General features: G+C 46.0%; 2 protein-coding genes across 2 annotated transcripts in view; one reads left to right on the top strand and one right to left on the bottom strand.

The window, feature by feature from the left end:
• Window positions 1-7,315, top strand: PDRG1 (p53 and DNA damage regulated 1). The gene is made up of 5 exons (XM_039864038.1): window positions 1-246; window positions 1,777-1,852; window positions 2,895-2,969; window positions 4,951-5,031; window positions 5,649-7,315. Exons 1-5 carry the CDS (start codon window positions 16-18, stop codon window positions 5,729-5,731), a joined length of 546 nt encoding a protein of 181 aa, XP_039719972.1. The 5' UTR covers window positions 1-15; the 3' UTR covers window positions 5,732-7,315.
• An 833-nt stretch (window positions 7,316-8,148) lies between these two features.
• Window positions 8,149-25,937, bottom strand: part of TTLL9 (tubulin tyrosine ligase like 9) — a 34,709-nt gene continuing 16,920 nt past the window's right edge. The window contains exons 6-15 of the mRNA XM_039864037.1: window positions 25,590-25,658; window positions 24,851-24,925; window positions 23,568-23,658; window positions 21,955-21,995; window positions 21,075-21,162; window positions 16,596-16,654; window positions 15,545-15,741; window positions 13,915-14,028; window positions 12,651-12,775; window positions 8,149-8,667 (exon numbers count right to left, since the gene is read on the bottom strand). Of these exons, the coding sequence (XP_039719971.1) occupies window positions 8,591-8,667; window positions 12,651-12,775; window positions 13,915-14,028; window positions 15,545-15,741; window positions 16,596-16,654; window positions 21,075-21,162; window positions 21,955-21,995; window positions 23,568-23,658; window positions 24,851-24,925; window positions 25,590-25,658 (936 nt within the window). The 3' untranslated portion in view covers window positions 8,149-8,590. The remainder of the gene's footprint in view (window positions 8,668-12,650; window positions 12,776-13,914; window positions 14,029-15,544; window positions 15,742-16,595; window positions 16,655-21,074; window positions 21,163-21,954; window positions 21,996-23,567; window positions 23,659-24,850; window positions 24,926-25,589; window positions 25,659-25,937) is intronic.

Raw genomic sequence — 25,937 nt, 5'->3', positions numbered from 1 at the left:
GTTCGGCTGACGCGCATGCATCGGACCCTGCGCACCGCCGTTCGTGTTCTAATGCGCATGCGCACCGGAAGCCCGTCTCAGAGCAGCGCCTGCGCAGGCAGAGCTAGAGGGGAACTTGAGGCCGGGTGTCGCCTAGCGGGGTCGGAGCTGGCGGGTACCATGCTGTCACCCGAGGCCGAACGGGTGCTGCGGTACCTGGTAGAAGTGGAGGAGCTCGCCGAGGCGGTGTTAGCGGACAAGCGGCAGGTAGGTGGACCGTCCGCGGCGCTGGGGCCGGGGTTCGGCTGTTGCGGCCTGGTGGCGAGCGCCGTAGGGAAGCGCGCGGGGTACGGAATTTGGCTCCAGCACTAACTGGCAGTGAGTTGACCCGGGTTGATGCTCTAACAGCTGTGACCATAGACAGGACAGTTCTCTCTGCTTGGCACAGCGCCGCGCTGCATCCATTTATACGGCACGTATTAGGTGAGCGCCTGCCCTGTACTAGGCATCCCCTCTCTCTATCCTTCCTCTGCCCCTTACTGTGCTCTCCGGATCCCGATCCATTGCCCCTTGGATCCATTGGGCGCTTAACCTGAACACTTTTTTCAAAATGCAGTTCCTGGGCCCCCTCATTGACCTGGCCTGCACCGTCCCAATCAAGGCTCTGAGGGAAGGAGAGGAATGGAAGAGAGGCCTGAGTTGTTTGATTGCGCAAGGGTGGAGACGCGGGAGGAACATGGGTCCTGGATCATGGAAGGCCTTGTAGACCTGAACAGGAAGTTTAGATCTGGCTCTAATCGAAGTGCCGAGTGTTTGAAGGGATTTCATGGGGGGCAGAGGGACGAGGTCATTGGATTTAGGTTTTAAAAGGATCCCTCTAGCTGCTCCGTGGAGCACAGAATATAAGGGGACAAGGGCCTGGTGGGGGCCATTGCCACAAACTAGGTAAGGGATGGGTCAAAATATATTTTGGAGATGGACTGAGTAGGTATCAATGATGGTTACAGACAGGGGTGAGGGAGTAGGAGGAGTCAAGAAGATGGAGTCATGACTCTTCTCTAGTTAGAATGATTGGCCTCGGGGTGTTTACTGAGAAGGGAAAGATGTGGGTAAGAGCCTATTAAACACTGCATCATGGTGTGCTTGGTGATGATAATAGCAGTTTACCAAGTACTTACTGTGTGTCAAGTACTGTGCTAATTCATTTCGTTCCTGGCTCAATAACTTATGAGGTAGGTACTGATCATATCTTCATTTTTCAGAGAAGCAAATAGGAAGATGAAATTGCACAGTGCACGGCAGGCAGCAGGATTCAAACCTGGGTATTTTGGCTCCAGTGCCACCTTTCTCTAGCACCACATTATACTGCCTTGCTTCCTTGGTAGCTGTTGCGTTGTTACCATCCCAGTGCCCTACCCCCTCCTGATCCAGTCTAGTATTGTTGGGCTTCTCTTGATACTAGTTAAGGATCAGCTGGAAGAACTTGTCCATATGCCCTAAAGCTTGAGAACTAGCATTCCAGTTAATAATCCAAAATTACCTGTTTTGTCGGCATTTTCCCCAGCACCTTCTCTCGGGGGGAAGACACCTGCACAAAGCATGGTCTTTAAGGACCTGGAAGCTGAGTAGGAGTAAGAAAGAGATTCACACATCAATCCAGTTTAGATTGGACACTGGAAGTAACCCAGGAATGATATCTTATTGTTTCTGTTAGGTTTTAATAGCTTCTGGTCTGTTGGGAGGTGACAGGCTAGGGTAAGAGGTAACTGAGTTCCCTCTTGCCTCTGTGCTTCTCAGATTGTGGACCTGGACACCAAAAGGAATCAGAACCGAGAGGGCCTGAGGGCCCTGCAGAAGGATCTCAGCCTCTCTGGTGAGTCAAGACTTCCTCATTGTAGCCCAGGAGGCCTGTTCAGCTTTCTGTTTAAGGCCTTTGCCTTGTCCTTAATAGAGACCAGGCAGGAGGCCACAGGTTGTGACACAGCCCGTGGAGATAGGAGAGAAAATTTTGCAGGTCTGACACAGACTGTGGTTCAATATTTCAGCTGTTCGCCTTGATGACAGGTCATCAGTGATGGCACTGGAAAACTGGGAGGTGGGGAATAAAAACAGTTCGGTTTCTAAACTTGTGCTCTACAGATGAGTAGAACAACATAAATACATCATCGAAAACAGAAAGCTGAAGAAGGGACTGGATGTGGGATAGGTGTTGTATTGGAGAAGGGGATAGGAGCTTTTTAGAGGTCAAGTAGCTGTGACAGAGTAAGCAAGGGGGAGGGGCATGTGACGAAGCTGGAAAGATGGGCAGAGGCCAGGCCATAATGAAGGGAAAAAGTTCGAATTTTGTTTAAAGTACATTGGAAAATCTGAAACCTTCCAGTTGCTTCTCATCTCACCAGAGTAAAATCTAGAGTCCTGTAAGACCCCATGTAATCCAGATGCCCTTGAACTCTCCAATATCATCTCTACTCTCCCCCTCACTCATTGACTCCATTCTCACTGGTCTCCTTGCTGTTCCTCTTAACACCCCAAGCACGTTACTGATCTTCACTGCTTGGTTCACTCTTTCCCCAGATGTCTGCAGGGCTCATATCCTCACTTTCTTCTAATCTCTGTCCAGATGTCACATAATCAGTGAGGCTTCCTCAGACCACTTGGTATAAAAAGTCCCTCTCCTATTCTAGAATTCCCCATCTGTCTTACCCTGGTTTATTTTTCTCTACAGTTCTTAGACTTGTCAGGGTCTGACAAATGATATCTTTCCTTGTTTATTCCCCCTCCTCCACTTTAACTTAAGTTCTATGAGAGCAGGAACTTTGTCTTGTTCTTCTGTGTTCTCAGCATCTAAAACAATGACTGGCAGGTAGTAGGTGCTCAAAGATATTTGTTGAAGGAATGACCATTTACCATTTCAGAAGATGTGATGGTTTGCTTCGGGAACATGTTTATCAAGATGCCTCACCCTCAGACAAAGGAAATGATTGAGAAAGGTAAGGCCTTCTGGGCATGAGTCAGGGACACAGCTGCCTCCCCCACCAGCCTCAGTCTAAACACAGAACCGAGAATCAGGCTTTGGACAGCTCGATGAGAAGTGGCTGTGTTAAAGGGTTCAGACTGATGTGCCTCTATTTCATCATCTCTAAGCGGGGTGGTACATCTCTATAGCATAGTTGCAAAGTTGAAAAAAAACCAGTATGTGTGCCTAGCATACTGCTTGTTTATTAGTGAGAAACAAGTTGGACCACAAATAACAGAAAACCCAACAAATTGAGGTTCGAGATAATACGGTTTGTTTTTCTCATGAAAGAGGTTGTATAGAGATCAGCAGTCTGAGGCTGGCACTGCTGCTCAGCATTGTCACCTTAGTACATCCTCATGGTTATGGTATATCATTGCAGGCCTCATGCCCACATGAAAGACTGGAGGAAAGGCAAAGGGCTTTCTCCATATGCGGCCTTGCCTTCTATTTTGGAATTAAGGTCGTCATCCTCAGGGACTTCTGCTGACATCTCTATGGGCAGAACTAAGTCACATGGCCACCCATAGCTGCAAGGGAGCCTGGAAGAGTGAGCTTTTATTTTTTACATCCCCAGCAAGAGACACTGGGCTAAAAATGGGAGTTTGGAGAGAGTGAACCTCTAGGGTCTGCCAAAGCTTCGGTGCTCAACAGATATTACTAAGTCTCACTAACCACAATCCTTGAAGCTCTTTGGAGAGGCATCATAAAGAGAAAAGTCAGGTGGCAAGTGGGTCCTAAGCATATTTTCTCTTTCTCACCCTTGAAAATGTAAGAGCCAAGAGGACCAGCAAGGTTGTCTCCATCCCTGAAGACAGGTTGTCTCTGTTGAAATCAAAATTCTAGCAGAGGAAACTAGATCAGGTTGGGGGAGAATTTTCCAGCTGCCTTGTTAAACAACATACACTAATATTATGTTTATAAAATTAAGAGTTGTCATTGCACGTGGGTAGTGTGCTGGAGGCCACTCAGGCTAAGCTTTCAGAGGGGTCACTTATGTGGGTTCAGAATCTGGTCCTCAGCTCTCTTGGCCCATAAATGTGGTCTTGTCACCAAACTTAGAAGGATTCTGGGACATCATCATCTCTGGTTCTCAGGGATTGACATAGGCTAAACAATCTCATGAGAGTCTGGGCTAATTGTTTACATTGAGCAAGCCACTTTAAAACATTGAGTAGAACCATTTCCCAGGCCAGGAGGCTTGGCTGGTCAGGGCTTCTCCCCATCAGAAAGAATGAAAGTGTGGGGAAGACAAACCTGCTAGCATGTCTCCCATGAGCAGATGAAAATGGAGCAGGTAGAATGGGTTGGGTGGCATTAATCAGTTGTATCATTGAGCTTGTTAGCCTCCACTTCTCATAATGCAGTTTGTCTTCAAGTACCGTCTGTAACATAACCTTTTCTATTTACTGTGGCTAATTAGGTTAAACCTGAGCATTTGGCTTGCCCGTTGATTGTTTAGGTTGTTTAGTTTGTATGTTACTACAATCATGCTTTTCTAAAAACCCCTCACCTTCATGGACTTGGGTTTGTAAAATCCTTTAGTCACCCATTTTCTAACCATCTTAGGGTAGACTGAGTCTAGGTTCTTCATTTTGTTCTCACATTTGAATTTTCCATAATTTCACTATGGGAGGGTGACCTAAAGTCGTCATGTTGCCTTCCCTATATACTGACCAGCCTAAGATACTTTGCATGATGAAAACAGGTCTGGGGACCGAGAGGGGACTGGTGTGCTTAGTCTGGTTCTGGACTCACTCAGTGGTTGTGAGCAGGTCACATCCTTTTTCTAGATTTTAGTTTTTTTTTCCTCAATTGGTCTCCAGAGTCCCCTTTTCCTTCCTGAATGCTAAGAGCCTTTGCTCTCAAGGGGAGCTAGAGAGAGGCTGGCATCCCCAACTCCTTTTGGGTCAGTCTGGTATAACCTCATCCTGTTTGCTTATCTCATTTTTCAGATCAGGATCATCTGGATAAAGAAATAGAGAAACTCCGGAAACAACTTAAAGTGAAGGTCAACCGCCTCTTGGAGGCTCAAGGTATTGGCCTGGAGCACAGGAAGGGGGAGGTTTGGAGGGGGACAGAAAACCAGGAGGGGAGAGAATGATCAACATGGACTTGGAAGGGCAGGGGTGAGAAGCGCCCCCAGGTGGGCAATGATGGCTTGAGTGGCACTGAGGCTGTGGGCATTGGGCAGTGGTTGTCTCTAGTTTATGAGGTCTTCTTTCTGTCACAGGTTCTTTTCCAGGTACCAGGATGAGACTGAGGTATCTCACATTATATGCCAGGGCATGGTGTAGGGACCAGGATAGCTCTGACTAAAAGAACTCAGAAGGCCTGAGTCAGGTGGTTGAGATTAGAGCTGAATTTCTAGGTAAATCTAACCACTCCAGATTGGTCACAGGGCTGGCGGAAATCTGGAGGTCTCTGGTAGCAGAGTCATGACTCTCTAGGTTCTTGGTAACTCAGGAATGGGTGTCAGTGTACGTTATTCAGTGCATTGCACATTTGAGGCCCTTCCCCATCAGAACCCAAGGTCAAGAATTTGGCAGCATGAATGCAGTGTAAGCCCCTTTTTTGGGCCTGACTTCAGGGCCAGTAGGTTGGAAAGCAGGAGGCCTGACTCACCCACTGATAGATTGTTTTCTCCCCATAGGCAAACCAGAACTGAAGGGTTTTAACCTGAACCCCCTCAACCAGGATGAGCTTAAAGCTCTCAAGATCATCTTGAAAGGATGAAACTCAAGAACCAAGATGGGAGACCTAAGACCAGCATCCACACTGGGGTCATGAAGAACCTAGGACTCTGTAACCTTGAAACCTAAAAGGACAGGATTTACCCTGTAAAGGGACGGGTGTCAGGAATTCAGCCATGACTCCTTGTCCGAAGCCTCTTTATCTATAACACTTGGCTGCTCTGTGATGGTGGGAGGGAACCCTTCACTTGCCAGTGTCTGCTTGGCCTAACCACTGGGGCTAGATGGACACAAGACCCATTGACAGGCCTTGGCAGCCACCAGTGAGTGTGTGGGGGTATGAGAATGACTGCAACAGGCACTTCTCAACAGTGGCCTGCTGTTCAGATGGGCCCTGGGCAAGAAAGAAGGGTGAGGGGAAGAATAGGAGCTTCATTCCAGCATTCCTCTAAGAAAAGGAGAAAGACATTTTCAACAGAATTAGAATAAAAACAGGAGGCTCACAGGTGGTTTCTGAAAAAAGGACAGAATCTTGGTGCTTCATGGTTCACCACAGTCATCTGTGGAGCAGACACACCATTTTCCTCCACCGTCTCCATTTTAGCCTGTGTTTTCTGCTTTCTCCCAGATGGAGCAGAGTGGGCACTGCTTATCAATCCGCCGCAGCGGGTTTTTAGTCAGGAAGGCCTTATAGAACCCTGCACCAGAGATGAGTGAGGGGGACTGCCCCTTAACGTGCTCCGTGCATTCAGGATGCCCCTCCACCACCTCTGAAAGCAGGTCCTGGGGCCAGTGCTGGTTTCAGAGTTCCCGTCTGCCTTCAGTGGTCTCGGGTCCTAATGTAAATGTGCTGTGAGGACAACACAGTGTCTTTCCTGTTCATTGAGGGCTCAATAAATGTTCCCTGAATGAATGAATAGTACCTTCAAGTCTTTACCACATTCAGACCTTGAGGGCACACCATTCCCTTTAGGATACCACCTATGAAGGGACAGTGGTTCCTCCTTGAAATGATGGGATTAGATGGGCAGTAACAAATGGCAAAATGGAGAGGGCACACTGCCATTCCCCTTGCTCCACTCAGTGCCTGCCAATAATTATGTGAGAACATAGGCTGGTATGGCCAAATCTTAAGTTTTCTTCAAGAGGGCTAGAAATTTGGATTTTTAAGTTGGATTTTTTGTTTTTTAAATCTTGCTAATTTAGAAAATTTTTGTAACGGGTATTGGCCAAACAAAATACATAAGTCACATTTGGCTCAGACCTACGATTTTGCATTCTCTTGAGTTTTTTTAGTAGAAATTCCTGTGTTTTTCCCATGATGGCCCTAAGAAGTAGGGAGATGGAATTGGAAACAGTCTGTTCACAGACTAGTTAAAGAACTGATTAGCTCTAGGTAGTGGAATACTACACAGCTATAAACAAGAATAAAGAAACTCTTTGAGCACCGATTTGGAACAAGCTCCAAGATTAAGTGAGAAAAGCAAGCAGCAGGCAGGTGTCTAATAAGCTGGTGATTTGTATGTAATCACTAATGTGGTTCCCTTGGAACAGAAACTGCATGGTTGGGGCGAAGAGAATGTTGCTGTTATGTTGCATATTTTTAAATATAAATTTTAAAAGTTGGGAGTTGCAGCATTCACTTTGGTGGATACTATCTGGTATGAATGCCCGTTTTACAATTTCTGTTTGAACATTGCCCCTACCTGTCTGGCAAGGTGGATGCTATGCGAAAAAGTCAAACAGATTCTGCTGGAAAGGTGGAACCTATGCTTGAGGCTGTCAGGGCTCGTTTCAGTATCAAGGATGGAGGGAAGTTACCATGCTTGAGGCAGGTCCAGAGTGGCCTGGCTTCCGGCCTTCCAAGGTTAACTGGATTTGCCAGTATTTTCCTTCCAAAAGCCCTTCTCTGGGCAGTCACATTCTGCTATCTGCAGCCAACAGAACTGTCCTGAAGCAGAGAGTGGTAGAGGGAATTGCCTGGGGTCCCATGCGAGGTCTCCCATAGAGTAGTTAGCCCATCAGACCGCCCCTATAAACCAAGAGGTGGCATGGGAATGTAGGAATGAAAAGGAGACATTTTTTAATCGAGCCCAACTCCCCAAGCCATCTCCTTGTGTGCCAGCCCAAGGCTTTCCGGTTTAAAAAGCTCAGCTCCCAACCTGAGTAGGAAGACCGAGATCACCCAGCTGATGTAAAGTACACCTTTGCAGGGACCGTCACTAAGCAGTTCTACCTTCCTGATCCTTCCATTGTCCATCTGAGAAATGGGGATGCTCTGGCATACTGATTTTCAGATGATCAGGAGAGCTCTACAGCTTCCCCTGACATGCAAGGTCAGGGTATTACAAAGAGGGGAAGATGTACTTACGGTTCGGTCCTCCATAACCCCAATAAACAATCTCATTGCTTGCTTTGCAAGCACAGCTTAAGACAAGTTCCCCAGCCCCCAAGCTCTTGTTCCTTGAGGATCCTTTCAGCACTGACCTCTTGGGTGACATCAATGGGTCAAAGTCAGGAGGATGTGGCTGCAGCTGACAGCATTCCCTGAGCGAGGCCCGGTGCCCAGTGACTGAGTAAGGGCTGTGCTCATTTATTAGACGTGATCTCTCTGGGGTAGCAGAACTTGCTGCACTTATTCTCTTTGGGCCTGATCACCAAGCCAATCTGTTAAGATTAAAACCTACTCAGTCCTAGGAGACCTAGCTGTCGCCTGGTGCAAATGCCCAGGGGCGGGGTGTGGGAATCCAGGAGGCGGGGCGCAAGCAGCAAGCAGTAGATGTGGCTCAGCCAGAGGGAGGGAGGAGAGTGATCTGAGGTGCTGCTGTGATGGAAATGGAGTGAGGAGAGGACTGGCTGGCATGGCACCTCCCAGAGTCGCTTTCCTCCCAGCGGCTGGGGATTAGCCGGAAGCTTTCTTCTGGCCTTGAAGGGAGTGGAACAGCTGCCTCAGCTGTTTTTTTCGATCATTGATGCAACCTGGAAGGGAAGTGGAGTTGGCTGGGATGGCCTGTCCTTAGGAGAGGGGGTAGGGGTGGGGAGTGGAGTGGCCCGTAATTCCACTCTCTGGGAGCAGGAGAGAATAGCGGGAGCCATGCAACCATGGGGGGCCTATGGTTTGCATCTTGACTCCACTCCTGAATTGCCGTGGCCCTTAAGCAGGTCATTCTCCTATTTAAGCATCAGTTTTCTCATCTGTAAACCAGGATACCTGCTTCATGGGATAAGTGTAAGGATCATCAAAAGAAGGTAACATTCATTTGGGACTTAGCTCAGGTACTAAATGTCGCTTAACTTGTTGAGCACTTGCTGGAATGATGTGTAGAAGAGAAAACAGGTTCAGAGAGGTGAAGTAATTTGCTCTAAAACACACAGTAAGTAGGAGAACTGGGGCTTGAACCCAGGTCATCTAGCTCCAGAGGTCAAGCTCTTAACTACTGCCCCACACTGCCTGCCTTCTGGGCTTTGCTCAGTGAAAATGCATTTATAGCTATCACAGTGCCTGGTACCTAATAGTTTAAATGTTAGCTTTCTTCCCTTAGTCAACCCCATGTGTCAGGCACAATCAGCTAAGAGATGAATCTTCCCCACAAGTGGCCCCTAATGAAAGTGTGTTCCAAGCAGTCCATGCTGAGAGGCTGATGTGAGCTTCCGAGACACCTCCCCCAGCATGTTCATGGTGTCACCCACTTTCTATTTGCTTTCAGAGCTGATCCTGAAGGCATTTCCATTGGTCATTTAATCTTCTGCCAGGCACATTAATGGCACTCTCAAATGCTGGTTGAATGAATCCGCAAGGCCACAACTACTGACCAGGAGGTGCTGGCCAACTTTCTTAGCACCTCAAAGACTGTCCCTGCCTCCTGGGCACTCACAGGTCATCAAGGCTTCACTGAACTGACAGCCTACTATCTGCAGCCCCAGGATTTTCCAAAGTGAGTTCCATGGAACCCTAGCTTTGTAATTGGCCCATTCATAACTCCCAAATCTTTGTGTTTAACGCAAAACTCTTCTTGAAGTTCTAGACTCCTTTCTGAGTTACTTGCTGATCTTTTCACCAGGAGATCCCTCAACATATCCCTAAATCATCTGATCAATACTCTTCCCATTCCCAACCTGCTCCTCTTGTATTCACCACCATCTTCTCAGACACTCCATTGGAGACTTGGGGATTACTCTAGAGACTTCTGAATCAGTGGTTCTTAACCTAGGCTATGCTGGAGAGTCATCTGGGAGCTTTAAAAAAAGACTGATGCCCAGACCAACCATATCTTTATCTCCAGCAGGCATTAGTCTTTTTTAAAGCTCCTGTGCGCTTCCAATATGCAGCCAAGGTGGAGAACCACTGTTCTGAATCTTTACTACTCAAATAGGGTCCAGGAACCAGAGGCATTGATATCTGAGGTGGATTGTCAGCAGAGAGCTGCAACAATTTCTCTCATTCCTACATGTACACCTCTCTGTAGGGTATGTTGAGGGATCTCCTGGTGAAAAGATCAGCAAGTAACTCAGAAAGGAGTCTAGAATTCAAGGTGACTTTGTCGCCCTACTCACCAAGAGGTGGGCTCTATTTCCTCACACCATGAATCTGGGCTGAACTAGCTTAAACTAATGGATTGTGGCAGAATGACACTGTGGGACTTCTAAGCCTAGCTCAAGAAGCTTTACTATGTCTTCTCTCACCTTCTTGGAATCCTGAGACTACCATGGGAAGAAGTCCAGACAGCACTGCTGGAGAACAAATGGCCACCTGAAAGAGGCCCAGCTGACAGTATCAACCACCACACGTGGGAATAGGCTATCTTAGGCCATCAAGCCTTATTAAATCTGCCAAGTGCCTGCAGCCCTATGAGTGATCCTAGGTGACACCTGAAGAATGAATAGCAAATAAAATAGTTGTTGTGAGCTGTGAGGTTTGGGGAAGATTTGTTTCACAGTAATAGTAACTAATAGAGCATCACCTGGGAGCTTGTTAGATGTGCAGAATCTTAGGCCCCATCCAGACCTACTGAATCTGCATTTAAACAATACTTCCACGTGATTGTATGCACAGCTTGAGAGCACTGTATAGTCATCCTCCAACAACGCAGTGTGGCAGACACTAGGAATCTGCTGTGGAAAAGCCATTCACAAACCTCCTCACTTTTGCCTTTCTCAAGACAAACTATCTGACACCCCAGGCTTCCTTGAAGCTGGGGTGCCTATGTGACCCAGTTCTGGTAGGTAAGATATCAACAGAAATCCCTGAGAGAGCTTCCCTTTTGGAATAAAGAGTCAAAGCTTGAAGGAAAGGTTTTGGCACTAGGGCCTTCCTATTTCTTCCTGCCTGAGACAAAGATGTAGTGTCTGGAGTTAGAGCAGCTACCTTGCAACCACGAGGCAACAAGCATGAGCACCACAGCAACCTGCTGAGTGGTGAAGCAGAAAAGAGGAAAGAGCTGGGTTCTTGGGGGCCTCGTGCAGCCATTGTGTCAGCCCCGTACAGTCAACCCTAAGACTTCCTGTAGCTCAAGACAAGTCAGTACCTCTCTGTGCAAGTAGTTGGCTTTTTAATTGCTTGCAGCCAAACCCAATCCTAAATCATACCAAACCCTTAAGTTTTAAAACTTTATCAAAAAAGAAGATGCCACAAACAAAATTTAAAAAGCAAATTACAAACTCAGGAAAATGTTTACAGTAAGTTTGACAGAGGGGTAATATCCTCAACATGTTACTATCCAAGGCCTTTATACATTTAGGAAAATGTAAACAACCCATTAAAAAATAGATAGAGTATGGCTTACAAAAGAAGATATGCAAATTTAAAAATCTGAAACCTCATCGGTAATCAATGGAATGCGTAAATTGGCAAAGTTTTTTGTTTGTTTGTTTGTTTAAATTCAGAGCTGGCAAATTCATGTACTTTTCTAGAAAGCGATTTGACTGTAATAAGTCCATCCCTTTGACCCAGGAATTCTACTTCTAAAGATCTGTCCTAAAGAAACAGCCAAATTTTTAATTGAGCTTTATGTGAAAGGAAGTTCATCATGGCATTATTTATAAAAGTAAAAAATTGAAATCATGCCAAGTGCTCAATTATAAGAAATTGGTTTAGCAAATTTGGCATCTATACAAGCTAGACTATTTTGTAGCCATATGGTAATTTATCTTTAATTGCATGAAGGGACAGGAGAGCTGAGCAGTCAGGCATTCAGGTTTTGGAGTCAGACAGATTGGAGTTCAAGGCCCGGCTCACCACTTACAACTGAGACCTTAAGCAAGTTGTATAACATCTGGAGACCATTTCTTCATCTGTAAAATGATAATAAAAGCCTAAAATGAAATTAGATAACGTATGTAAATATTTAGTCTGGACCTGGCCAAAAAGTGTTTCCAAAAGGGAGGCTCATATTAATGTTGAATAATGTGGAAAATGTTACGTGGAAAAGTGGGACTCAAAACTCCAGCCCAATGCCAATTTTGAAAAAGAAAAAGTATGAATATATGCATTTTTGAAAAACTGGAAGGAAATACACCAGATTGTTAAAGATAGTTATGTCTGGATGTTTTTTAATTTTCTTCTTAAGTTTTCAAATATTCTACAATAAGTGTGAATAATTTTTATAACCGGAGAAACTTTTTATTTTTTTAAATACCAAGTTTAAAGTCGAGTCCTGAAGTCCTTAGTTTCTCTTAACATATTGTGCAGGGTTTTTTTCCTAAGCCTTTTGAAATCCATTTCCTGATTAGTATCTCTCAGATGTGCCAGGTAGTATTTTAGGCACATACTGAGATAGAAAGTATTTAATCTCCATTTTACAGATGAAGAACAGAGAGGTTAAGTCCTTTGCCCAAGGTCACACAGCTGATAAGTTGTAGATCAAATTAAAACAGTTTAACCACTGTGCCAAGCTGCCTCCAAGACTACCTGGCACCTCCCATGACACATCCCTGGTACCCCCTCCCCACCTGGCCCCACATACCAAGGTGTGTGTTGGTCACAAAGTTCCCCATCCCCGACAGGTCGGGCATCCCCTCTTCTCTACTGACAGGGCCATCATTCCACATGAGGTCAAAGCCTCCCACTCGCTTCTCCCTTCCAGTGAGTCTGGACAGGCAGGAGACATAAAGGATTAATGAAGGTGCATCTGGTGGTGTCTGAGGACTGAAGCCAGGTTCCTGATTCACCCTGTACTCTACTGGTTCCCACACTGTCAAAATGCCGTCTTTTGTCCATCCATTCATTGGCTGTTTCTCAGGTTCCCACACAGGTCTCAGAAGGGTTGTCCCCATTTTTGTCCCTAAGCTCCCACACTTGCCCTTGGTAACGTACACCTACTTGTGCATTCTGGTTTAAAGTCTGCTGTCCTCTCCAGAACATAAACTCCATGAAAACAGAGACTGGATCTATCCTGTCCTTTACTGTGTCCCCAGGGCCTGGCACACAGCAGAGCCTTAAATATTTGTTGAATGAATAAGCGATGGTAGACATAATGGACACTTGAGTTTCTGCCTACTCAGCATCCATTTCACCTTCTTTCAGCCGAAGAGTACCTTAGTTTTTCCTTTGAGAACCATTCCTTCCTCTCTCACTCACATGGCTCAGGTGGGGTTAACCTCACCTCCTGGGTGGTGGGCATAAGACTTAGGCCTGGCCAATCAGAAGCACAATGATTGGTTAATAGATGGGAATATGATCCAATCCCCACCAATAAGCAATGACAGTCAGCCTTCAAACTCTTGCTGGAATAACAGAAAAAGCTAATATAGCAGAAAAAGATGAGGTGGGGGGGAAGAGATAGGAGAAGGAGAGGGAGAGGGAGAGGGAGAGGGAGAAGACAGATCAACCAACATTGACTGAGCACCTGGATTCAGCCATTCCTGAAGTCAGACTCTGGATTTTTCCATTATATACAAATTAGTATAACAATATATAGTCTCTCATTGAGCGCTTACAGTAGCAAGACACTTGACAATAAATTACCTTGGCAGATTAATCTAACAGTTGTGAGAGGTAGATATGAGTTTCCAATTTTACAGAAGAGGAAACTGAGGCTCAGAGAGGTGAAGCAACTGGTCCAGGGTCCCAAAGTCAGGAACTGTCAAGGAAATCTTGCTGGACCGAATCCAGAAAATAGTGGGACAGGCCCAAATTGTCTCTGAGGGCTGCTCAAGTCCCAAGGTTCTGAGTTCTTCCTTGGGGGGAGCTCTGACTGTCATGTACAAGGGTACATGAGCAACACTCACCTGGCCTCCATGTCCACGATGTGCAGGGTGTCTTCCAGGAGGCAGGTCTTGAGCTCGTAGTCCTCCTGGCTACTGGCTGTCAGCGATGGGGATGCATTGACCTCCAAGAGCCATCTGGGAAGGAAGGGAAATGGGGAGCTTTAAGGTTGCCTGGTCCCTGGAACTCATGGAATTTCATTGAGAGGCTAAATGGGGTGCCTGGGCCCCACCCTCAATGCGACCAGAGTCCACTTTTCCATTAGAAGAAAGATTTCAGTGGTTAAAAAATTTTAAAACAATTGCCACAAACTTGAGACCCCCACAGGGGCCAGGAGGTAACTTTAATGAGGAAAGCTGGTGTGCTTAGAATGATTTCAGTGCCCTTACGCTCTATTATTGCTTTTCCTTCTTCCAGTAATGCTGTGAGGAAAAGAAAGCCTTCCCTTCCCTACTGAAAGTTTACCCACCTGCCCTGTCAGGAGCTGGGGAGTAGAGGGGAGGGGCAGAGACTGTGGTGAACAGGAAAGAACATTCCATTATCTAAAGGGGTGGCTATGGCCAGCTCCGGGAAAATGTCGCCCTATGGGAGTGTGAACCCAGAATTTTGAGATCGTCTGAGTTTTCCAGAAAAGCCAAAATTCCAGATTTTTGTGTAAACATCTCCCAGTTTTTAGAGATTGTCAATGAATTTAAATGAAAACCAAACAAGCAAAAAAAACATTCTGAAGGCCAAACTCAAAGTGTCTGCAGGCCAAAGCAGCCCGAGGGCCTCCAGCTTGTAACCTCTTGCTTTGTGCAACCTGGTCATTTATGGACAGGAACGTGGGGCAGAGAGGGAAGGGCTCACCTAGCAGGACAGTGGAAGACTGGGGCCCTACTTTCCACTCTCGGCTGCCTCCTCCCAAACTTGTTTCCACCATCAGTGTCCACTCTAATGCCCAAGGCCACATCTTGTCCCAGGGACAAAGGAGACAGACCCACGCTGCCAGGACTGTTTCTCTTAAATACAGGCCCAACTTAGGTCTTGCTCTACAACTCCTCTTCTGGCTCAGAAAGTCCCTCAACACCAAACCGTGACTATGGGGAAGGGCTGGGTCCAGGAGCTGCAGTGCTGGTGGGGAGCAACTCAGCCCAGGGACTATGACCCTGGGCCTGGCTCTGCCCTTGACCTATGTGTGACCTCAAACTCCCAGAACAACCCCACTGGGCTACCTTGTACTATGTATCATGTGAGGGCCATTGCTGTGGTCCCTGCCATCTGAGGCTTATTCTACTTGTCAGCTCACCTTCCTCATGGGCCCTGTAGGAGTGCACTAAATTCCTGGCAGGGGTCAACACGGTGATAATACTCTCTTACATGGCACTTTGCATCCCCAAAGCCCCGGGGCTTACAGAGGAGAAGTTCTTGCCTGGTACCAGGGTGGGATCCCTCACTCAGCAGTTATTCAGGAAAGGCCTCTTAGTGCTAGGCACAGGGCTCAGTGCTCAAACAACGCCTCACTCATTCCTCTTAACAATGACCACTTCACAGACGGGCAAACTGAGGCACTGAAGAAGGAAGCAGCAGAGCTGAGCTTGAACCCTGGTAGTCTGAGTGCAGAGCGTGTAAAATGTCCCCTTGGCTCTCCAGGCTGCCTGCCCACCCACTTACGGCTTGAGGTCCTGGTCTATGAGGATGTCGTAGCCATACAGCTCGAAGCAATGCTTGTCACTGATGATCACCTTCTGCACGCTCTGCAGGCTCCTGATGAAGATGTTGTCCATGTCACTGAAGAGTGTCTCCACTGCCTCGGGCCCGTGCTTGGATGCCAGGTACTGTCGGAAGCGCTGGAGCATCCACTTGCAGCCCTGGGGCCCGAGCACCCAGGTTGGGAGAGGGAGCCTCAGTTAACCGGGAGCCAGCTGTGGGGGCCCTCCAACAGTCACCATCAGCGTGGCTCTCAGGCTTGGACAAGAGGGCTGGCCCTGAGTCCTGTGGTTAGGAGAACCCCAAGTGTACCTCTCCTTGTAGGGTAAAGATTCTGTATGCCCAAGTGGATGTGCCTACCCAGAGCCTGTCTCTCTAGAGCACAGCCTGGGTAGCCAAGACCCCAGAAGTTCTTGCCCAAATTCCCTGCACAGGCCTCTTCCGTGGGCCTGCTTCCCTGGGGACAGACTGCACTGACCACGTGTGTACCCCAAGGCCCAATGGGTGACCAACAGGCTGCTGTTTGTGGTGGGGGTGGTGGGGAATTCAGGAGGTCCCCACTGTGTGTGATGGAGCTGGGTGTGAAGAGAGTAGGTATGGGTTGGGGACCAGCATTTCTGTTCTGGAATGTCAGAGTTCCAAATTTGAACCTGGCCTTGCAGATTACTAGATGATAGATGGGTGGATGGTTGGACGGACGGACAGATGGACAGACAGATAGATAGATAGATGATAGACGGGCAGGTAAAGCATATCTGTGAAGGCAGGAGGATGGAACACATTTTGTCAAAGGGTGTGTTGGTTTAATTTGTAGCTTTTACATATCTAGACATGTAATGCACAGGCCTCCATTTGTGCTCTTGCCCTGGGCCCTGCAAATGGGAAGGATGGGCCTGACCTTGTTGGTGAACTAGGAGTCCAAGACAGGACTGTCCTGGGCTCCTCGGCACTCTACCTCCCCACCCTAGCCAGTCCCAGAGACTGTACCTGGAGGGCAGAAGCCAAACTTTCTCACCTTCTTTGGGTGGTAGTCTGGGGACGTCTTTTGCACTGCAACATTGGTGAGGTGAACATCTGGCAGAGGATGATTGTCAAGGACCATTGTGGGAAAGAAGGAGAAGCCCTGCTCCACGTAGTCCCTATGGACCAAACTAAGGCCCTTGCTTGGGAATTGATGGGGAAGGCTATGAAACAGTCCAGAGGTCATGTGCATGGGCTTTGGAATCAGATGGGCCTGAGTTCAAGTCCTGCCTTCATATTTACTGGCTGTGGGCACCTGAGCTAGTCACTTAACCTCCCTGGCCTATTTCCCAGCCTATTAAATGGGGGTACATAGTAGCATACTGTCCTCACAGGGTTATTTGCAAGATCAGATAAGATACTATATAGAAGTGCCTCTTACAGTGCCTGGCATAGCTGATACTATATTAAGATTTTTCAGCTCAAGAGGAGAGAACACTCTCTAACAAAGAGAGAGACTAAATGTAGAACAGCCACCTCAGGACATTCTGGGCTCTCTGTCACTAGAGGGGTTCAGGCTGGGTGGCCACATAATAGGAATACTGGAGAAGTGATCCAGTTTAGGGCAGGGTCAAGACTGGTCAGCTGACCTCAGAGTCTCCCCTCTGCACAGATGGACCTGAAATCAGGTTCCAATGGACCAAACAGCCAAGTAGCAAAGAGTAAGCAAACAACCTGAACTAATCCATAGAAAAGTTGAACTGATTAGTTGTGAAATCTTTCAGGGGAAACAATTTTCTGAGCTTAGAAATGATAGCAGCAATCACAAGGAAATCAGTGGACAGAGTCGACTATGTCAAAATAACAATAATGAGATACCAAGGCAAAAATGAAAGGCAAACATGACCAGAGAGAAGATTTGTGGACGTGGTTCCACAGTGTAAGTTAGCACATCTGCTTTATATGCAGAAAGTCCTGGGTTCACATCCCAGTGGAGCCACAGTCCATGGTCTACAGCCATGCCACCCTGAACAAGCCCAATGTCTGATCTCAGAAGCTAAGCAGGGTTGGGCCTGGTTAGTATTTGGATGAAAGACCACCTAGGAAGACCAGGTGCTGTAGGCATAAATAATAAAAAAAAAATTTTTTTAAAAGAGAAAAGATTTGTAGCAAATATGACAGGCTGAAGTTTTTGTCACATGAAAATCCCACATAAATTGTTAACAATGAAATTTTATGATCCTAATAGATAATGGATATGAAAACATAAAAGAGAAAATATAACTGGTAAAAGACCCTTTGGGAAAATGTCCAAAGTTTCTAGTAATAAAAGATGAAATATACAATTTTAAAGGAATGCAAACGGGAACAAAATGCTAATTGGAAGAGATGGAAATTCTAAGGCAAAACCCTGCTTCCCCATCAAGTCAGTTACATTTTAAAAAACTTTTTATCTGGAAAATCTCAAAATCCACAGAATAGTTACAAGAATAATATAGTGACTACCCATATATGCTTCGCCTGGATGTGCCAATTGTTTCAGAAATGACTTTAAAAAATGACTGCCCCCAGTACTGGGGAGTGGGGATAAAATGAATCCTGTCAGTGAGAGGGTAAAAATGCCAAGAGATCTTCTGGAAAACAATCTGGCCACACACCCTTGACCCAGTATTCGTGTGACATTATCCAAAAGAAAAATTTTAATATAGTACAGTATTTATGAAAAAATATTTCTTTGCAGCATTGTATGTCATACTAGGAAGAAACTGAATACTTCTCAAATGCCTGCAGCACGGAGGATTAGTAAACCAATAAATTTACCCAGTGGAATATTTTGTAACTGATAAAAAATGTCTACAAGGAAAATAGTGATATAATATTTAGTGAAAAAAAAGGTTATATTTATATAGTGGGATCACTTGTATATAAAAGTCAAACAATAACAGAAAACTGTACAAATGAACCTGGGAGGAGTACATCAAAATAGTAAATAGTTATCTCTAGAAATTTTGACTAAACAAGGTTTTTCTTTTTTTTCCTTTTTATACATTTCTGCATTTTCTGATTTGTCTTTAAAAAGCCATAATACTTTTATTATGAAAGCTATGTCCTTTAAATGTTTTATTAATTTTATTATTTAAAGTAATGCATATCGGTTATAAAAACAATTCATAATATAGGAAAATGGGTAAAGTTGAAAATAAATGTTTCCTGACCTGATTCGAATCCTCTGCTGTTTCAGAGTTAATAGATTAGTGAACATCTTTCATACCTTCTTCTAAACAGAAACATACCTCCTTAAAAACAAAAATGGGATTACAAACACATCAATTCTCTACTTACATGTTGTTTTTCATTTAATAGTCTATCTTAGATTCCTTTCTGTGACATGTCAATCAACCTCATTGTATTTGACAGTTGCACAATCTCATGGAGATGCTTTATCATTCATCTCACCATCCCTGAAGGGTGGTTTAAATTATTTCTACTTGTTTACTATTACGGTGTTAAGGTGAATATTTTTGTGTTTTGCGTGTGCATGTATGTATATATATTTGAATAACTGTATGTAAAGTATATATATGTAAATATATATTTACTATCAGGTTTAAAATGCCATATTATTTTGTGATCCAAAATTGCTTTATTATTTTAAAAGTTGGTGTGCACCATCTGAAGCAAATATGGCAAAACGTTAATATCTGTTAAATTTGGATGGCAGATGTATGGATTTCTGTTATAGTCTTTTCTGCAGTTTTCTACCTATTTTAAATCTTTCAATATTAAAAATTAAAAACAATTAAAAGAAGGGGTAGAAAATTACATGCATTCACTCACTGTGAAAACAATAAAGCCTCATTAACTAGAAACTAGCACTGGGCCTCTGTTTAATGAGGCCCCATGATGCCCAGAGATCTGCAAACACTCTGAAATGAGGGAAGGGAGACCACTGTGTGTCCTGAGTAGTCATTCTGGGCTCAGCACTGTTATAAATGCTTTACCTATATCATTTAATTTTAATAAGAAATGAGGTGGCAAAAACAAAACTAAAATAAATTTGATGACTTGCATTTCATAAATGCTTGTTAGAATTACAGAATAAAACAAACGCACTGGAAATGTTGAAGTTGCCAAAATAGAAAAATACAAATTATGAAAAATTCCCGGGAGGACCTGCTCCCATTCTAACACACAGGCAAGGCAAATGCATGACCTTGGACAGACGCTTAACTGAATGATGAAATTAAGGCAGAGAGCTGTGAATTAGCTAAAGGCATTAGCTGCATTGCCCAAGCCAGAAGTTTGGCAGCCTCGCCTTCCATTTCCGTCTTTCGCATATGCAGATAATCTAGTCCTGCACATCTATTTCTGATATTTTTCTGGGTTGTTTGCTCCTTTTCTTCTGATGCTCAGGTCAAAAATCTTAAAAACATTTTTTGATGTTGATATTTTAACCAGATAATACATTTACATGGTTCAAAAGTCAGAGGGTATAAAAACGTATATAAGGAAATATTTCCTTCCCGCCCCTGGCCCCACCCACCCATTTCTCCTCCCAAAGGCAACTTCTGATTCCAGTTTCTTATACATCCTTTCAGAGATGTCTATGCACAGATAAAAATAGAGAGAGAGATATCATTTTTTAACATGAATGGGCACATACTTTTCACAGAGTTCTATACTTTATTTTTTCTCCCCATTAACAATACTTCATGGAGATGATTCATATCAGTGCATAAAGCTCTCCCCCATTCCTTTTTTAACAGATACATAGTATTCCACTGATAAATGAGTCATTCATTTAGTTGTTTTCTTTTTCTTTTTTTGCTCTTACAAACAAGGCTGTGCAGTGAATAACCTCCCTTTCCCTACATTCTAAGTGTACCTGAAGGAGAAATTCCCTGAAGAAGAATTGCTGGGTCAGAGGGAATGTGCATTTTTGTCTTTGATAGACGTTTTCCAGATAGCTTCCTAAGTAGTACCAATTTACACTCCTACCAGCAACATATGTATTCTCCCAGCCTTGCCAATACAGTGTCTTATCGAGATTTTGATCCCTGTCAATTTGATGGGTAAAAATGGCATTATATGTGAGCGAATGAGTGAGCCAATGACTAGGCACTCAAGGAAAGGCAGTAAAAGGATGCAAATGTTCTCCAAAGGAGCTTAAACTGCCCAATCTTATGCAAATCAGTGTGAATGTTAGATCTTATGAATACGAATCAAGGTGAATGTTAGGCATGTCATCAATATGATTATCAAGTAGAGCAGTTTGGAGTGAGTTATTCTGAGCAGAGTTGAGCTGCTTTCCTCTGGTCACTGGGGGATCCCCTAGCCCCACAAGACTGTAAGCTTTGGAGGGAAGGGACAAGGCCTGCCTTTTTCACTGTTTTACCTCCTGTGCCCAGACCAAAACTTGGCATTCGGCAGGCCCTCAGCAACACATTGTAGGATGGAGGAGCTCTCTCAGGACCGGCCAGAGGACGAGAAGGGCAGGGTACATAGGGGATGGGGAGGTGGGATTCTAGGATACACTGGTCATCAATGCTGCTGAGCGTGAAGCGGGTGTTGGAGAAGCGGGCGAAGCCATCTCGGTACAGCCAGGCCCGCAGGGGGATGTACTGTGATGCAGTGGGAAACAGAGGGAGAAAAAGGGAAGGGGAATACGTACACACTTATAACCTCCTGGCTTTTGCACCTGCTATTCCCTCCACCTGGAATCACCCTTTAAGAATCTGCTCAAACATCAGCCTCCTTTGAGGCTGAGAAGTGAATAAAATTAATGGGACTCTTCTCTGCTCCACCCTCACGTGTGGGTGTGTCCATAGTCCCCACTAGATGTTGAGCCTGTCTGGACACCCCTCTCTCCTTGTGCCCAGCAAAGAGTAGTCCCCCCTGAAGGTTTTATGTGTTTGTAAAATGAATGAATGAATGAATGAATGAGTGAATGGATGGGTGGAGATAGAATAGCAACTCCTTGGTTAAGAGACTAGGCTCTGGGGCTAGGCTGCCTGGATTTCTAATTCCAGCTGAGTGACCTTGGGCAAGTCATTCAAACCCTCTGTATCTGTTTCCTCACTGGTAAAATGAATAATAGAACTTACCTCTCTGGTTATTAGGAGGACTGAATAAGATAAAACCTGCTAAATAGCTGGGCCTGGGACTAAGTAGGTGCTCAATAAATGTTCACTGTGGTTACCACAGATGACTGAATGAATAAAGGACAGGTGGAGGGCAAATCCAGATGCTGGGGCATCTAAGATGGTAAAACTTGGATCTGTTTAACTGTCCCCATCTCCCCTCCCAGGCGGGTAAAACCAGAGAAGCTCACACAGGTGCCCCAGAATGACTCCTGCCCCTAGTCAGCTGCCCCTTACCCACCGCTGGAGGAGGGGACCTGTCTTATTGCTCACCGACATCACCAGCACATAGACACGCAGGTCAAACTTGCGGCCTGTCAGGCAGGGAAAGAATTAATTGGTGTGACAAATATTGATTGAGGGCCAGGCACCATGGTAGGTTTGGAAGATACAGCAGAGGACATACAGACACAAATCCCAATAAAACCACAATGAGGTCCTGCCTAGCCCAGAGAGGCAGAGGCCCAGAGGGGGCAAAGAGCTCAGTCCAAGGGCAGAGTGGAGGAAGACAAGGTCGGCGAGGTTAGCAGATACTAGATCACGTGCAATTTTTGGATTTTGTTCCACCAACCATGGGAAGGTGCTGAAGGGTGTCTGATGCCTCTGGCTACTGTGTTAGAGAGGGAGCAAAGATTGCCAGAGCAGCAGCGGGCACCAGTGAGGAGGCCAGCACAGTCGTCCAGGAGGAAAATGACAGTGGCCAGGACTGGGCTGGAGATGGCCAGACAGATTCAATTGCTGCGTGGGAGCTTGATGAAGAACTGGAGAGGGGAAAAGAGAGATGCACCCAGAACAGTCTCTGACTTCTGGCTTAGCAACCAGGGGGTGGAGAGGCTGTGTCCGCAGATCGGGAGGCTAGGGAATGAGCCAGATGGTGCGGGAAGTACAGAGGCTGGATTTTAGTCATGTTGGGTTTGAGTTGCTGGGAGATACCCAGAAGATGTCACAAGCTGTGGGACATCAAAATTTGGGGTGTGGGGGCAAAATCTTGGCTGGAGACAGAAAGCTGGGAGTCACTGGCAACTGGGTGGCATTAAAAGACACATAAAGAGGATGGGGTCACTGGAGGATGAAGAATGGGGAGGAGAAGAGATCCAAGGACTGCCCCTGGGGTAAAACATTACCCAAGGAGGTGAGAAGAGGCAAGTGGGCATGAACACTATTTAGTGATGCCCCTTACAGTACCTGGCCCCTCTCAGATGAGACCTTCCAGAGTCATGCCCCTTCTCACACAGAACCTGATATGCTGTATTTCAGACCCCATGTGGCAAAAGCAGATGTAGAGAGAGCCTGGGGAAATCTGTGAAGGCTTCATGGGGGAGGCTCAGTTCCACCATAAGCCCTAGGCCCTTGCAGCTCTCTCTTCCTCCAAATCTACCCACAGGTGAATCCTAGTTGTCACTCCGGTTTCAGGTGACCTTTCACCTCCTCAGAGAGGCCCTCCCTCACTCTGTCCCATCACCCTGTTTGATTTACTTCATAACACTCGCCATGTGTGGAACTATCATTTCCGTTTCTGGTTTATAACTCTCTACTCATCTGGGGTATAAGCTCCATAAGAGAAGGGTGGGCAGCCAGCTCCCTGGACAGTGGCTGGCACTGAGTAGGCTCTTTATAAATATTTGTTGGAATAACACATGAATGAGTTGATTCTTGAAGACTGAGGGGAATTTTAGAGAACCAAGAAGGGAGTGGGAAGGGCATGCCAGGCAGAGGAAGTGCATAGGCAATGGCTAGGAGGCAGGAGGGTGCAGGATGGATCTCCATCTTTGTAGCCCATCATGCCTGGTGTCAGGCCAAGCCCACAGCAGGCTGCTAGTCAAGGTTTGTTGACTGACTGACTGACCATTCAGTGGAAGGGCAGGGAACAGAGACAGGCATCTTACCTCCTATCAGGTAGGGATTTTCAATATACCGCTGAGCTACATAGTTCTCCACGGGAATTTCTTCTTTCTGGTCATCTGAACTTCTTGCATCCTAGTTGTAATAATAATTATTATTAACACGAGCACTTCCTGTGTATTAGGCATTGCGTTAGGCACTCTACTTAGGATATATCATTTGATCCTTAAATCAACCCTATCAGGGAAGTACTAATGTTATCCCCATTTGACAGATGAGAAACTGAAGCATAGAGAGGGGGGATGACTTACCCAAGGCCACGCAACTGATCAGTGGTGCAGCTGGGAAGTGGACCCACACAGGCTGGGCCCAGGGTCTGGGCATTTAACTTCTAGACATGTTCTGCCCAATAAGTTAGTCAATGGCCACATGTGGCTATGTACACTTAAATTGATTAAAAGTAAGTGAAATTACATGCTACAACATGGATGAACCTTGAAGATAGAATACTAAGTGAAATAAGCCATCCACAGATGAACAAATATGATATGATTCCACTTATATGACGTACCTAAATCAAATTCAGAGAGACAGAAAGTAGAATGGTGGCTGCCAGAGGCTAGAGGGAAATGGGGAGTTAGTGTTTAATGGGTACGGAGTTTCAGTTGGGGAAGATGAAAATGAGTTCTGGAGATGGTTGGCGGTGATTGTTACACAACAATGGGAATGTACTTAATGCCATTGAATTGTGCACTTAAAAAGGGTTAAAATGATATCCTTTATGTATACTTTACCACAATAAAAAAGGAAATAAATTAAACATCCAGTTGTTCAGTCATACTAATCACATTTCAGTGGCTCAATATGAATACATGGCCAGTGGTCACCATATTGGAAAGCATAAGTATACACCATTTTCACCACTGTGGAAAGTCCTATTGGTCAGTGCTGCCTAGAGGACCACACAGGCCCTCAAGGACATTCCTCTCCCTTCTCTGCTTGCTAATTCTTTCCTGGCCAGTCCAGTCGAGGAACACAGCAATGCTCTCTCATACACGTGCATGGCACCTCGTAGTCTGCAAAGCCCTTGCCTACCCACTGTCCCCTTCACAGTAACCCAGTGAGGAAACCAGGCCCAAAGGCAAGTATCACATACTAGGTGCAGTCGCACAACAGTCCAGTGATGGGGAGCACTGGAACCAGGGCTTCTGGCCCCAAGGGCAAAATTTTTGATCCCTACTATCATCCCCTGGCCTAAGCTGCTTCAAAACAGAAGCAGCCAGGCCTTCCCTTCCTGGGGCTTGGGGCTGCCCCCAGGTATACTCACATGGCTGCCAGAGGGATTGACAGTGCTCCTGGCCAGTTGAGCCTCCATGCTGGTGAGCTTCTTCCCAGCAGTACCCTGACAGTTTCATGGGAGGAATCAGGACACATGGTGGAGGGGGGAAATTCATTTACTGAGCACCTGCTGTGAGCCTGCTAGTGCAGTAGGTGCTGGTTGTGTAGGATTTTGGTCATCCTGCTCCTCTTGCCCACCCCTGCTCCATTATCATCTCAAAGGTTCAGGGGGATTTAGAAATTTTCCCTAAACCATACAGCTTCTGAGTATAGAGGCAGGACTGGAACCAGGATTTCTACTACACTGTATCTTGAGATAAGGATGGGGGCAGGGGGAGGAAGGGAACTACTTCAGGCTCAGTCTAGGACTTAGAGAAATTAAGCCAAACTCTCCCCAGCCAGATGAGCAGGGGGTCCAGGTAAAGAATGAAATGTTCTCAGGTTTTAGGCATATTAACTCATTGCATTCTCAGCAGGTACTATTACTATCCCCCATTTACTTGGGCACAGAGAGGTGAAGTAACTTGCCCAAGGTCATACAGCTATCAAGTGGCAAGGTCTGAATTTGAACTCAGGCAACCTGGCTCCAGAAACCCCGCATCCATGGGCAGGCCCGTGGGCAGAGCTTCTCTGCCAGCCCTCCAAGCTTTGAGGGCAGGAAGGAGGCACCCCTCATTCCAGTCAGGGCAGAGGAGAGTTTGGGTAGGAAGGGGTAGAGATATGCTCACCTTCCTCCAGTCCATGATGTCCTTCAACTTCCGGAAGAGGAAGATGCCCTTCCCCTGGGACCGGGCTACCTGAGGAGAGAGTAAATGCAGAAAGGTTGGCTCTCAGCTCTGGGTGGCTCTTTGTTCATCCCTGTGCCTGCGCCACACCCCCAACCCCCCAACCCCACCCCCTGCCCATCACTACTCTGTTTCCATTTCCCTGGGCCCCCAGCAATCCCCAGAGGAGCTGGAACAAAAAAGGTGTTAAGCCTGGCAGGAGGGAGAGAGAGAAGCAGAGAGGAAAGTGAGAGACCAACTTAGCTCACAAAGGCTTACAATTGTATGAATAATACAAAAGAGCAGACAATT

This window comes from Pteropus medius, unplaced genomic scaffold, assembly GCF_902729225.1.
Source record: "Pteropus medius unplaced genomic scaffold, Ma_sr-lr_union100, whole genome shotgun sequence".
NCBI classification, from domain to species: domain Eukaryota; kingdom Metazoa; phylum Chordata; class Mammalia; order Chiroptera; family Pteropodidae; genus Pteropus; species Pteropus medius.
The sequence above is the reverse complement of the archived record's forward strand: the minus strand, read 5'-3'. Positions and strand labels throughout refer to the sequence as shown.